This window comes from Hypanus sabinus (genome assembly GCF_030144855.1).
Source record: "Hypanus sabinus isolate sHypSab1 chromosome 24 unlocalized genomic scaffold, sHypSab1.hap1 SUPER_24_unloc_28, whole genome shotgun sequence".
NCBI classification, from domain to species: domain Eukaryota; kingdom Metazoa; phylum Chordata; class Chondrichthyes; order Myliobatiformes; family Dasyatidae; genus Hypanus; species Hypanus sabinus.
The window spans coordinates 213,960-228,806 of NW_026778942.1; the positions used below are offsets into that span (position 1 = coordinate 213,960).

The 14,847-nt window shown below is 57.9% G+C and overlaps 1 protein-coding gene across 1 annotated transcript in view; it reads left to right on the top strand.

Annotated features, from left to right (window-relative positions):
* LOC132385500 (uncharacterized) overlaps nt 1–13,530 on the top strand; it is a 37,140-nt gene extending 23,610 nt beyond the window's left edge. Inside the window, exons 8-9 of the mRNA XM_059957613.1 lie at nt 12,020–12,126; nt 12,861–13,530. Of these exons, the coding sequence (XP_059813596.1) occupies nt 12,020–12,112 (93 nt within the window). The 3' untranslated portion in view covers nt 12,113–12,126; nt 12,861–13,530. The remainder of the gene's footprint in view (nt 1–12,019; nt 12,127–12,860) is intronic.
* Nucleotides 13,531–14,847: the final 1,317 nt, after the last annotated feature.

Genomic DNA, 14,847 nt, shown 5'->3' on the forward strand with positions numbered 1-14,847 from the left:
GGTGTGGGGAGTGTCGGTGTCACAGTGAGGGGTGAGGGGAGTGTCGGTGTCACAGTGAGGGGTCTGGGGAGTGTCGGTGTCACGGTGAGGGATCTGGGGAGTGTCGGTGTAACAGTGAGGGGTGAGGGGAGTGTTGGTGTTACAGTGGGGGTCTGGGGAGTGTCGGTGTCACGGTGAGGTGTGTGGGGAGTGTCGGTGTCACAGTGAGGGGTGAGGGGTGTGTCGGTGTCACAGTGAGGGGTGTGGGGAGTGTTGGTGTCACAGTGTGGGGAGTGTCGGTGTCACAGTGAGGGGTGAGGGGTGTTACGGTGAGGGGTGTGGGGAGTGTCGGTGTCAGTGTGGGGTGTGTTGGTGTCACGGTGAGGGGAGTGTCAGTGTCACGGTGAGGGGTGTGGGGAGTGTCGGTGTCACAGTGAGGGGTGAGGGGTGTGTTGGTGTCACAGTGAGGGGTGTGGGGAGTGTCAGTGTTACAGTGAGGGGTGAGGGGTGTGTCGGTGTCACAGTGAGGGGTGTGGGGAGTGTCGGTGTCACAATGGGGGAGTGTTGGTGGCACGGTTAGGGGAGTGTCGGTGTCACAGTGAGGGGTGTGGGGAGTGTCGGTGTCACGGTGAGGGGTGTGGGGAGTGTCGGTGTCACGGTGAGGGGTGAGGGGTGTGTCCGTGTCACAGTGAGGGGTGTGGGGAGTGTCGGTGTCACGGTGAGGGGTGTGGGGAGTGTCGGTGTCACGGTGAGGGGTGAGGGGTGTGTCCGTGTCACAGTGAGGGGTGAGGGGAGTGTCGGTGTCACGGTGATGGGTGTGTGGTGTGTCCGTGTCACGGTGAGGGGTCTGGGGTGTGTCGGTGTCACAGTGAGGGGTGAGGGGTGTGGGGAGTGTCGGTGTCACAGTGAAAGCAGTTCCAGATGCATTTCTCCCAGCCTCTGGACATTCACACAATTATCTGACAGACTGTGTGTTGAATAGTATCGTGCTTCGCCCCACCCTGTCTCTCTGTCACTGATATGACGGTTTCCCTTGGCTTGTGCTGGAACTGAGAGCTCATCCCCTCGTCTCCTGATCTGATCTGAACATCACCCTCCTCGTCACCACAGCCTGTCCCCCCCGTCTGGCTCCTACGTCCCTCTCCCTCTCCACCTCCACCTCCATGACCCGTCACCCCTCCATACGACATCCTTCTGCTTTCCTGTGACCCTCTTCCTCCCCGACAGCCCTCCCTGACCCTGTGACCCTCTTCCTCCCCTACAGCCCTTCCTGACCCTGCGAGTCCTTCCCTTCCCATCCGAGAGGACCTCTCTCTCCACCCCTCCCTGTCCCAGTCTCTGTGATACCCTCCCAAACATACACCCCTCCCCATCTGTGACCCCTCGCTCCCCTATACCCCTCCCCATCTCTGTGACCCCTTGCTCCCTTATACCCCTTCCCCTCTGTGACCCCTCGTTCCCCTATACCCCTCCCCATCTCTATGACCCCTCGCTCCCCTATACCCCTCCCCATCTCTGTGACCCTTCCCTCCCCTGTCTGCCTCCCCACCTCAATGCCTCCTTCTCCTGCACCCCTCCTGGTGCCTCCCCTGCATTCCTCCCCATCCCTGGAACTCTCTCCGGCCGCTGTAATCCTCAGTGATGTGTGGGTGGGGGTCAGGGAGCAGGCGTGTGCCGCCCTTTTGATTCCTGGCTATGCATCGGACTGTGTGTGGGGTTACTGAGATACCGTCACTGTGAGTCAGAGCTGAACACTCTCACCGTCCTCCTCCCTCTAATTCTCCCACTCTGCTTTCGTCCTTCGTCCCCCTCTCTCCCTCACAAGGTCTGTCCCTCTCCCTCTCCGTCTCTTCCGCTACTCATCTCATCTCTCTACCCTCCACCCTCTCTCTCTGTCCATCCACTTCTCTAGTCTCTCCTTCCAGCTCCTGCTCGTCCCCACTCTGTCCTCTCCTCTCTCATCTGCCCCATCCTTCCACGTTTCTCTCTCACACCGTCTACATTCTCAATCCTTGTCTCTCTCCTGTGTCTCAATCCTTGTCTCTCTTGTCTTTCCATTCCCCCCCTCATCCTTTCTCTGTCTTCTCTCTCCCCCCCAGACCCTTTCTCACTTCCCTCTCTATTTCACTCTCTCCCACTCCTGATTTATCTCTCTTCCTCCCATTCTCTCACTCTCCCCCTCCCTCTTTCTCTCACTCTTTCTATCTCCCTCTCCCACTGTCTATTTCTCTTTCTCCCTCACACATGGTGTCTCTCTTTTCTCTCACTTTCTCTCACTCTGTCTTTTCTCCCTCTCCCATGGTCACTCTGTCTTTCTCTTTCTCTCTCTCTCCTCCTCTCCCATGGTCACTCTATTCTGGACTCTGTCTCTCTCTCTCTGTCTTTTCTCCCTCTTCCACGGTCACTGTCTTTCTCTTTCTCTCTCCCTCCTCCTCTCCCATGGTCACTCTATTCTGGACTCTGTCTCTCTCTCTCTGTCTTTTCTCCCTCTTCCACGGTCACTCTGTCTTTCTCTTTCTCTCTCTCTCCTCCTCTCCCATGGTCACTCTATTCTGGACTCTGTCTCTCTCTGTCTTTTCTCCCTCTTCCACGGTCACTCTGTCTTTCTCTTTCTCTCTCCCTCCTCCTCTCCCATGGTCACTCTATTCTGGACTCTGTCTCTCTCTCTCTGTCTTTTCTCCCTCTTCCACGGTCACTCTGTCTTTCTCTTTCTCTCTCCCTCCTCCTCTCCCATGGTCACTCTATTCTGGACTCTGTCTCTCTCTCTCTCTCTCACTCTCTCTGTCTTTTCTCCCTCTTCCACGGTCACTCTGTCTTTCTCTTTCTCTCTCTCTCCTCCTCTCCCATGGTCACTCTATTCTGGACTGTCTCTCTCTCTCTCTCTCACTCTCTCTGTCTTTTCTCCCTCTTCCACGGTCACTGTCTTTCTCTTTCTCTCTCTCTCCTCCTCTCCCATGGTCACTCTATTCTGGACTCTGTCTCTCTCTCTCTGTCTTTTCTCCCTCTTCCACGGTCACTGTCTTTCTCTTTCTCTCTCTCTCCTCCTCTCCCATGGTCACTCTATTCTGGACTCTGTCTCTCTCTCTCTGTCTTTTCTCCCTCTTCCACGGTCACTCTGTCTTTCTCTTTCTCTCTCCCTCCTCCTCTCCCATGGTCACTCTATTCTGGACTGTCTCTCTCTCTCTCTCTCACTCTCTCTGTCTTTTCTCCCTCTTCCACGGTCACTGTCTTTCTCTTTCTCTCTCTCTCCTCCTCTCCCATGGTCACTCTATTCTGGACTCTGTCTCTCTCTCTCTGTCTTTTCTCCCTCTTCCACGGTCACTGTCTTTCTCTTTCTCTCTCTCTCCTCCTCTCCCATGGTCTCTCTATTCTGGACTCTGTCTCTCTCTCTCTCTCTCTCTCTGTCTTTTCTCCCTCTTCCACGGTCACTCTGTCTTTCTCTTTCTCTCTCCCTCCTCCACTGCCCCTCGCCCCTGCCCCTCTCGCTTTCTCCCTTCTATTCCTTTCGTTTCTCTCTCTCCTCTCCCTCCATCTCTGTTTCTCTTTCTCTCCCTCGCTCTCCTACAAGGTGATTTATGCTGGGTCCCTTTGTGACCCTTACAAGGATGTGTGCCAGTGGGGTGGAGAGTTCCTGCACTCACCCCTCTGACTCACCCTGCCTGCCTCTGCCCTCCTCTCCCTTCCCCACCCCAGTGGGTGAGAAGGACCCCCTCCTATTTCTGCTCACTGCTGCCCCTCCTCATGGCCTTGGGCCCTGGAGCAGGTAGGGGCAATATTCCTCAGCAGACCAGAGAGAGAAGGGTAAATGATAAACAGTGGCCGGTGAGTGGGGGAGAACGGAGGAGTGTAGGAGGTGACAAGGCGGGGAGGGGAGAGAGAGAGAGAGAGAGAGAGAGAAAGGACGGGGAAAGAAAAGAGGAAGAGAGTGGGGAGGGGCGAGCCGGAAGAAATGGGAGAAGAGAGGGTGGAGATGGAGAAAGGGAAGGGGGAGAGTGGGGAAAGGAAGGGAGGATGAAAAGGGGAGATACACACATGGTAGAGAGGCACTGGAGAGTGGGGAGAGAGAAAAAACGTGAAATAGAAAATTGCAGAGAGAGGGGGGAGAGTGAGAGAGAGAGATGAGGGTGAAACAGAGAGAAAAAGGGAGAGAGGGTGAGACAGAGAGAGAGGGGTGAGAGATTGAAAGAGCCAAATTGGGGGCAGAGGAGGGAGAAGAAAAGCAAGTTGCAGGAAACAAGCAGGCGAGGAAGAGCAGAGAGAGGGAGGAAGAAGAGAGAATAGAGGGAGGAGGGAAGGTTAGGGGAGATTTATCAGTGAAATTTCCTGGAATAGGATCGTGCAACTTGTGGTTCAGTTTGGTCTCTTTTTGATAATTTGGTGCAGATGGTTGGGGGGGGGGGGGTCTGAGGACAGAACACCGTCTACCGGAAACTGTCCCAGGTCTGTGGCCCATGTCTGCATTTCTCGGGCAGAGTCCAAACGAAGGATAACTGTTAAGATATTCCCCTTTCCCAAGGACCCTATCAGAAGGGAAACACAACTTCCTTCAGAGCACAGAAATAAAACCAGACACTCTAGGCAGGGAGAGCACTCGTCAGACATAGTGACATTCCCTCTAGACGTCCCATCACACACTCCCTCTAGACGTCCCATCACACACTCCCTCTAGACGTCCCATCACACACTCCCCCTAGACGTCCCATCACACACTCCCTCTAGACGTCCCATCACACACTCCCTCTAGACGTCCCATCACACACTCCCTCTAGACATCCCATCACACACTCCCTCTAGACGTCCCATCACACACTCCCTCTAGACGTCCCATCACACACTCCCTCTAGACGTCCCATCACACACTCCCTCCACACGTCCCATCACACACTCCCTCTAGACGTCCCATCACAAACTCCCACCACACCGTCCCATCACAAACTCACTCTACACGTCCCATCACACGCTCCCTCCACACGTCCCATCACACGCTCCCTCCACACGTCCCATCACACGCTCCCTCCACACGTCCCATCACAAACTCCCACCACACCGTCCCATCACAAATTCCCACCACACCGTCCCATCACAAACTCCCACCACACCGTCCCATCACACACTCCCTCTACACGTCCCATCACACACTCCCTCCACACCGTCCCATCACACACTCCCTCCACACGTCCCATCACACACTCCCTCCACACCGTCCCATCACACACTCCCTCCACACCGTCCCATCACACACTCCCTCCACACGTCCCATCACACACTCCCTCTACACCGTCCCATCACAAACTCCCACTAGACGTCCCATCACACGCTCCCTCCACACGTCCCATCACACGCTCCCTCCACACCGTCCCATCACACACTCCCTCCACACGTCCCATCACAAACTCCCACCACACCGTCCCATCACAAACTCCCACCACACCGTCCCATCACACACTCACTCTACACGTCCCATCACACACTCCCTCCACACCGTCCCATCACAAACTCCCACCACACCGTCCCATCACAAACTCACTCTACAGGTCCCATCACACACTCCCTCCACACCGTCCCATCACACACTCCCTCCACACGTCCCATCACACACTCCCTCTACACCATTCCATCACACACTCCCTCCACACGTGATAGCGACACTCCCCACACCCCTCACGGTGACACCGACACACCCCTCACCCCTCACCGTGACACCGACACACCTCTCACCCCTCACCCCTCACTGTGACACCGACACACCCCAGCCCCTCAGCGTGACACCGACACACCCCACACCCCTCACCGTGACACCGACACTCCCCACACCCCTCACTGTGACACCGACACACCCCACACCCCTCACCGAGACACTGACACATCCCTCACCCCTCACCGTGACACCGACACACCCCACACCCCTCACCGTGACACCGACACTTCCCTCACCCTTCACTGTGACACCGACATACCCCGCAACCTTCACCGTGACACCGACACACCCCACACCCCTCACTGTGACACCGACACACCCCACACCCCTCACTGTGACACCGATATACCCCACACCCCTCACTGTGACAACAATACACCCCTCACCCCTCACTGTGACACCGACACACCCTCACACTCCCACCACACGTCCCATCACACTCTCCCTCCAGACGTCCCATCGCACACTCCCTCTACACGTCCCATCACATACTCCCTCCACACCGTCCCATCACACACTCCCTCTACACCGTCCCATCACACACTCCCTCCACACCGTCCCATCACACACTCCCTCCACACCGTCCCATCACACACTCCCTCCACACGTCCCATCACACACTCCCTCTACACCGTCCCATCACACACTCCCTCCACACGTGACAGCGACACTCCCCACACCCCTCACGGTGACACTGACACACCCCTCACCCCTCACCGTGACTCCGACACACCTCTCACCCCTCACCGATACTCCCCTCACCCCTCACTGTGACACCGACACACCCCAGCCCCGCAGCGTGACACCGACACACCCCTCACCCCTCACCGTGACACCGACACTCCCCACACCCCTCACTGTGACACCGACACACCCCACACCCCTCACCGAGACACTGACACACCCCTCACCCCTCACCGTGACACCGACACACCCCTCACCCCTCACTGTGACACCGACACACCCCACACCCCTCACCGTGACACCGACACTTCCCTCACCCTTCACTGTGACACCGACATACCCCACAACCTTCACCGTGACACCGACACACCCCACACCACTCACCGTGACACCGACACACCCCACACCACTCACTGTGACACCGACACAACCCACACCCCTCACCATGTCACCGACACACCCCACACCCCTCAGTGTGATACCGATATACCCCACACCCCACACTGTGACACCGACACACCCCACACCCCTCACTGTGACACCGACACTCCCCTCACCCCTCACCGTGACACCGACATACCCCACAACCTTCACCGTGACACCGACACACCCCACACCACTCACCGTGACACCGACACACCCCACACCCCTCACTGTGACACCGACACTCCCCACACCACTCACTGTGACACCGACACAACCCACACCCCTCACCATGACACCGACACACTCCTCACCGTGACACCGACACTCCCCACAACCTTCACCATGACAGCGACACACCCCACACCCCTCAGTGTGATACCGATATACCCCACACCCCACACTGTGACACCGACACTCCCCTCACCCCTCACCGTGACACCGACACACCCCACACCCCTCACTGTGACACCGACACACCCCACACCCATCACTGTGACACCGATATACCCCACACCCCTCACTGTGGCACCGATACACCCCACACCCCTCACTGTGACACCGATATACCCCACACCCCTCACTGTGGCACCGACACTCCCCACACACCTCACCGTGATACCAACACACCCCAAACCGCTCACCGTGACACCGACACACCCCACACCCCTCACTGTGACACCGATATACCCCACACCCCTCACTGTGACACCAATACACCCCTCACCCCTCACTGTGACACCGACACACCCTCACACTCCCACCACACGTCCCATCACACACTCCCACCACACGCCCATCGCACTCTCCCTCCAGACGTCCCATCGCACACTCCCTCTACACTGTCCCATCACATACTCCCTCCACACCGTCCCATCACACATTCCCTTCACACCGTCCCATCACACACTCCCTCCACACCGTCCCATCACACACTCCCTCCACACCGTCCCATCACACACTCCCTCCACACCGTCCCATCACACACTCACTCCACACAATCCCATCACACACTCCCTCCACACCGTCCCATCACACACTCCCTCCACACCGTCCCATCACACACTCCCTCTACACGTCCCATCACAAACTCCCTTCACACCGTCCCATCACACACTCCCTCCACACCGTCCCATCACACACTCCCTCCACACATCCCGTCGCACACTCACTCCACAATTTCCCGTCACACACTCCCTCCACACCGTCCAATCACACATTCCCTCTACACCGTACCATCACACACTCCCTCTAATCCGTACCATCACACACTCCCTCCACACCGTCCCATCACACACTCACTCTACATGGCCCATCACACACTCACTCTACACGTCCCATCACACACTCCCTCCACACGTCCCATCACACACTCCCTCCACACCGTCCCATCACACACTCCCTCCACACCGTCCCATCACACACTCCCTCCACACCGTCCCATCACACACTCCCTCCACACCGTCCCATCACACACTCCCTCCACATCGTCCCATCACACACTCACTCTACACGTCCCATCACACACTCCCTCCACACGTCCCATCACACACTCACTCTACACGTCCATCACACACTCACTCTACACGTCCATCACACACTCACTCTACACGTCCCATCTCACACTACACGTCCCATCACACACTCACTCCACACCGTCCCATCACACACTCCCTCCAGACCGTCCCATCACACACTCCCTCCACACCGTCCCATCACACACTCCCTCCACACAGTCCCATCACACACTCACTCTACACGTCCCATCACACACTCCCTCCACACCGTCCCATCACACACTCCCTCCACACCGTCCCATCACAAACTCCCTCCACACGTCCCATCACCCACTCATTCTACACGTCCCATCACACACTCCCTCCACACGTCCCATCACACACTCACTCTACATGTTCCATCACACACTCACTCCACACCGTCCCATTACACACTCCCTCCACACCGTCCCATCACTCACTCCCTCCACACCGTCCCATCACTCACTCCCTCTACACGTCCCATCACACACTCCCTCCACACGTCCCATCACACACTCCCTCCACACAGTCCCATCACACACTCACTCTACACGTCCCATCACACACTCCCTCCACACCGTCCCATCACACACTCCCTCCACACGTCCCATCACACACTCCCTCCACACGTCCCATCACACACTCCCTCCACACAGTCCCATCACACACTCACTCTACACGTCCCATCACACACTCCCTCCACACCGTCCCATCACACACTCCCTCCACACGTCCCATCACACACTCCCTCCACACGTCCCATCACACACTCACTCTACACGTCCATCACACACTCACTCTACACGTCCCATCACACACTCACTCCACACCGTCCCATCACAAACTCCCTCCACACCGTCCCATCACACACTCCCTCCACACGTCCCGTCGCACACTCACTCCACAATTTCCCGTCACACACTCCCTCCACACCGACAATCACACATTCCCTCTACACCGTACCATCACACACTCCCTCTAATCCGTACCATCACACACTCCCTCCACACCGTCCCATCACACACTCACTCTACACGGCCCATCACACACTCACTCTACACGGCCCATCACACACTCACTCTACACGGCCCATCACACACTCCCTCCACACGTCCCATCACACACTCCCTCCACACCGTCCCATCACACACTCCCTCTACACGGCCCATCACACACTCACTCTACACGGCCCATCACACACTCACTCTACACGTCCCATCACACACTCACTCCACACCGTCCCATCACACACTCCCTCCACACCGTCCCATCACACACTCCCTCCACACCGTCCCATCACACACTCCCTCCACACCGTCCCATCACACACTCCCTCCACACCGTCCCATCACACACTCCCTCCACACCGTCCCATCACACACTCCCTCCACACCGTCCCATCACACACTCCCTCCACAGCGTCCCATCACACAATCCCTCTACACGTCCCATCACAAACTCCCTCCACACATCCCATCACACACTCCCACCACACATCCCATCACACACTCCCACCACACATCCCATCACAAACTCCCTCCACACCGTCCCATCACACACTCCCTCCACACGTCCCGTCGCACACTCACTCCACAATTTCCCGTCACACACTCCCTCCACACCGACAATCACACATTCCCTCTACACCGTACCATCATACACTCCCTCTAATCCGTACCATCACACACTCCCTCCACACCGTCCCATCACACACTCACTCTACACGGCCCATCACACACTCACTCTACACGTCCATCACACACTCACTCTACACGTCCCATCACACACTCACTCCACACCGTCCCATCACAAACTCCCTCCACACCGTCCCGTCACACACTCCCTCCACACGTCCCGTCGCACACTCACTCCACAATTTCCCGTCACACACTCCCTCCACACCGACAATCACACATTCCCTCTACACCGTACCATCACACACTCCCTCTAATCCGTACCATCACACAATCCCTCTAATCCGTACCATCACACAATCCCTCCACACCGTCCCATCACACACTCCCTCCACACCGTCCCATCACACACTCCCTCCACACCGTCCCATCACACACTCCCTCCACAGCGTCCCATCACACAATCCCTCTACACGTCCCATCACAAACTCCCTCCACACATCCCATCACACACTCCCACCACACATCCCATCACACACTCCCTCCACACGTCCCATCACACACTCCCTCTACACCGTCCCATCACACACTCACTCTACACGTCCCATCACACACTACCTCCACACCGTCCCATCACACACTCCCTCCACACGTCCCATCACACACTCCCACCACACACTCACTCTACACGTCCCATCACACACTCCCTCCACACCGGCCCATCACACACTCCCTCCACACGTCCCATCACACACTCCCTCCACACGTCCCATCACACACTCACTCTACACGTCCCATCGCACACTCACTCTACACGTCCCATCGCACACTCACTCTACACGTCCCATCGCACACTCACTCTACACGTCCCATCGCACACTCACTCTACACGTCCCATCGCACACTCACTCTACACGTCCCATCGCACACTCACTCTACACGTCCCATCGCACACTCACTCTACACGTCCCATCGCACACTCACTCCACACCGTCCCATCACACACTCCCTCCACACGTCCCATCACACACTCACTCTACACGTCCCATCACACACTCCCTCTACACGTCCCATCACGAACTCCCTCTACACGTCCCATCACGAACTCCCTCCACACCGTCCCATCACACACTCACTCTACACGTCCCATCACACACTCCCTCCACACCGTCCCATCACACACTCCCTCCACACGTCCCATCACACACTCCCTCTACACCGTCCCATCACACACTCACTCTATACGTCCCATCTCACACTCACTCTACACGTCCCATCTCACACTCACTCTACACGTCCCATCACACACTCACTCCACACCGTCCCTTCACACACTCCCTCCACACGTCCCATCACACACTCACTCTACATGTCCCATCACACACTCCCTCTACATGTCCCATCACGAACTCCCTCCACACCGTCCCATCACACACTCCCTCCACACGTCCCAACACACACTCCCTCCACACGTCCCATCACACCCTCCCTCTACACCGTCCCATCACACACTCCCTCCACACCGTCCCATCACACACTCCCTCCACACCGTCCCATCACACACTCCCTCCACACCGTCCCATCACACACTCCCTCCACACCGTCCCATCACACACTCCCTCCACACCGTCCCATCACACACTCCCTCTACACGTCCCATCACACACTCCCTCCACACATCCCATCACATGTCCCTCTGCAATGCTGGTAGCAAAGAAAACAAGGCATGTCCAGTGTGATTGATGCTGCCTTTTTGAGGGATCACTTTTTGACGATGTTCTTGATGCTGGGAATGCTGGTGCCCATGATGTCAACCCGATGCAGCTTTTTCTGATCCCATGCAGTGTCCCCTCCACACTGGACGGTGACACATCTGGTTAGAATGTTCTCTCTCCCTCAAAATCCTCCGGAACTCCAGCTGCCCTGCTCCAACCACGACCTCCCTGAGATGCAGATTGAGCCTGGGCAGGAACACAGGGGTTGATGGTCTCCCAGTGTGTGTCTCGCGAGGGATGGAAGCAGTGATCCGTCAGTGATGGGTATTAAACTGTTTCTCTTCACAGCGCTCGACCTCCCGGTCCCGTTATGTCACCGTTGGTCTCAGCTTCCTGCTGGGTGTTGCTTATTTCTGGTTCTACTTGGATGGCACACTGTGACATCCCCAAACCAGGTGAATCAGCACAAATCTCCCTCCACACCGTCCCGACACACACTCCCGGGGTCAGACACAGAGTGAATCTCCCTCCACACCGTCACATCACACACTCCCGGGGTCAGACACAGAGTGAAACTCCCTCCACACCGCCCCATCACACACTCCCGGGGTCAGAGACAGAGTGAAACTCCCTCCACACCGTCCCATCACACACTCCCGGGGTCAGACACAGAGTGAAACTCCCTCCACACCGTCACATCACACACTCCCGGGGATCAGACACAGAATGGATCTCCCTCCACACCATCCCATCACACACGCCCGGGGTCAGACACAGAGTGAATCTCCCTCCACACCGTCCCATCACACACTCCCGGAGTCAGACACAGAGTGAAGCTCCCTCCACACCGTCTCATCACACACTCCCGGAGTCAGACACAGAGTGAAGCTCCCTCCACACCGTCCCAACACACACTCCCGGGGTCAGACACAGAGTGAAACTCAATCCACATCGTCCCATCACACACTCCCGGGGTCAGACACAGAGTGAAACTCAATCCACATCGTCCCATCACACACTCCCGGGGTCAGACACAGAGTGAAGCTCCCTCCACACCGTACCGACACACACTCCCGGGGTCAGACACAGAGGGAAACTCCCTCCACACTGTCCCATCACATACTTTTGGTATCTACTCGCTCCAACCTCTCCTTTTGTCTCTCTTCTTCTCTCCCCCCTACCCCCTTAGGTGTCACTCAGTCGATGCGAGAGGACTGTCTGACTTTGCCTGCGTCTCAGGTCGTGCCACCGGGCTGTTTTCACCGCTGGCCACTCCCTCAACAACCTGGGTCCCTGCCTGGCACGACCCCCCCCCCCACCTGCAGCCAGCAGGCTCCTCGGTCTGGGGGCTGGGCTCGGTCCCCCTCCCACTGTGCCTGCAGTGGGGTGGGGTGTGGGGGACTACAGTTTGGTCCCCTGGGCGTAGCAGGAGGCACAGTGACTCCCGGCGCCAGTATCGACTCGGGTGGAGTAGTCGCCTCTTCGCAGCGTTTGTCCGAATTCCTGATTTGGGGCTAGGTGCGGGGGCGGGAGTCGATCCGTGCACCTGAAACGTCGTCCTCCCGAACCCTTTGCCCACCTCCCATTTCAATGTGGTTCCTCTGCTCCGGGACAGGAATAAAGGGATTGCCTTTACCAGGGCAGTCTGTGAGCCTTTTCTCAAGAGCGGAGGGGTGGGAAAATGGGGGCGAGGGAGAGTCAGGAGGAGAGAGAGGTGGTGGGAGAGGAGGGAAGAGGGAGAAGGTGGCCGGAAGGAGAGGAGCGGAAAGGGGGAGTGGGAAGTAGGGGAGGAGTGCTGGAGAGTCAGGTGAGGGGGAAGTGGTCTGCAAGGAGGAGGAAGAGTGTTAAGGGAGAGGAGAGGGAGAGGGTGAATGGGGGAAGAAGGGGGAGGAAGAAGAGAAAATGAAGAGGGAAAGGGGAGAGAGGAGGGCGAACAGTGCAGGAAAGGGAGTGAGAGGGGAACGAAGGGAGGGGAGGGGAAATGGGGCTCGGAATCAGCTAAGTAGGCGACAAGGAGGAAGGGAGGTAGGGAGAGATAAGAGGAGATGGGTTGAGGGACAGATAGGGGAAGGAGGAGGAGGTAACGGAGGGGAGCTCTGGTCCCCTTGGAAATGGCCACACGCACAGGGATCGGTGGGATAATCGGACAAGGAATGCGAGGCTGAACATCGAAGCAGAGCAGATGATGCGGTGGGATCGCACAGTGCAGGCAACGGACAGAGGTTCAACGCTCTGCGTACAAAACAGATTCGTCTTCTGCGGATAGCGACAGACCCCCTGACCCGCCAGTGCGCTCCCTTCCACAGACCCACTGACCCGACAGTGCGCTCCCTTCCACAGACTCCCTGACCCGCCAGTGCGCTCCCTTCCACAGACCCCCTGACCCGCCAGTGCGCTCCCTTCCACAGACCCACTGACCCGACAGTGCGCTCCCTTCCACAGACTCCCTGACCCGCCAGTGCGCTCCCTTCCACAGACTCCCTGACCCGCCAGTGCGCTCCCTTCCACAGACCCCCTGACCCGCCAGTGCGCCCCCTTCCACAGACCCCCTGACCCGCCAGTGCGCTCCCTTCCACAGACCCCCTGACCCGACAGTGCGCTCCCTTCCACAGACCCCCTGACCCACCAGTGCGCTCCTTTCCACAGACCCCCTGACCCGACAGTGCGCTCCCTTCCACAGACCCCCTGACCCGACAGTGCGCTCCCTTCCACAGACTCCCTGACCCGCCAGTGCGCTCCCTTCCACAGACCCCCTGACCCGCCAGTGCGCCCCCTTCCACAGACCCCCTGACCCGCCAGTGCGCTCCCTTCCACAGACCCCCTGACCCGACAGTGCGCTCCCTTCCACAGACCCCCTGACCCACCAGTGCGCTCCCTTCCACAGACCCCCTGACCCGCCAGTGTGCCCCCTTCCACAGACCCCCTGACCCGCCAGTGTGCCCCCTTCCACAGACCCCCTGACCCGCCAGTGCGCTCCCTTCCACAGACCCACTGACCCGCCAGTGCGCCCCCTTCCACAGACCCCCTGACCAGACAGTGCGCTCCCTTCCACAGACCCCCTGACCCGACAGTGCGCTCCCTTCCACAGACCCCCTGACCCGCCAGTGCGCTCCCTTCCACAGACCCCCTGACCCGCCAGTGCGCTCCCTTCCACAGACCCCCTGACCCGACAGTGC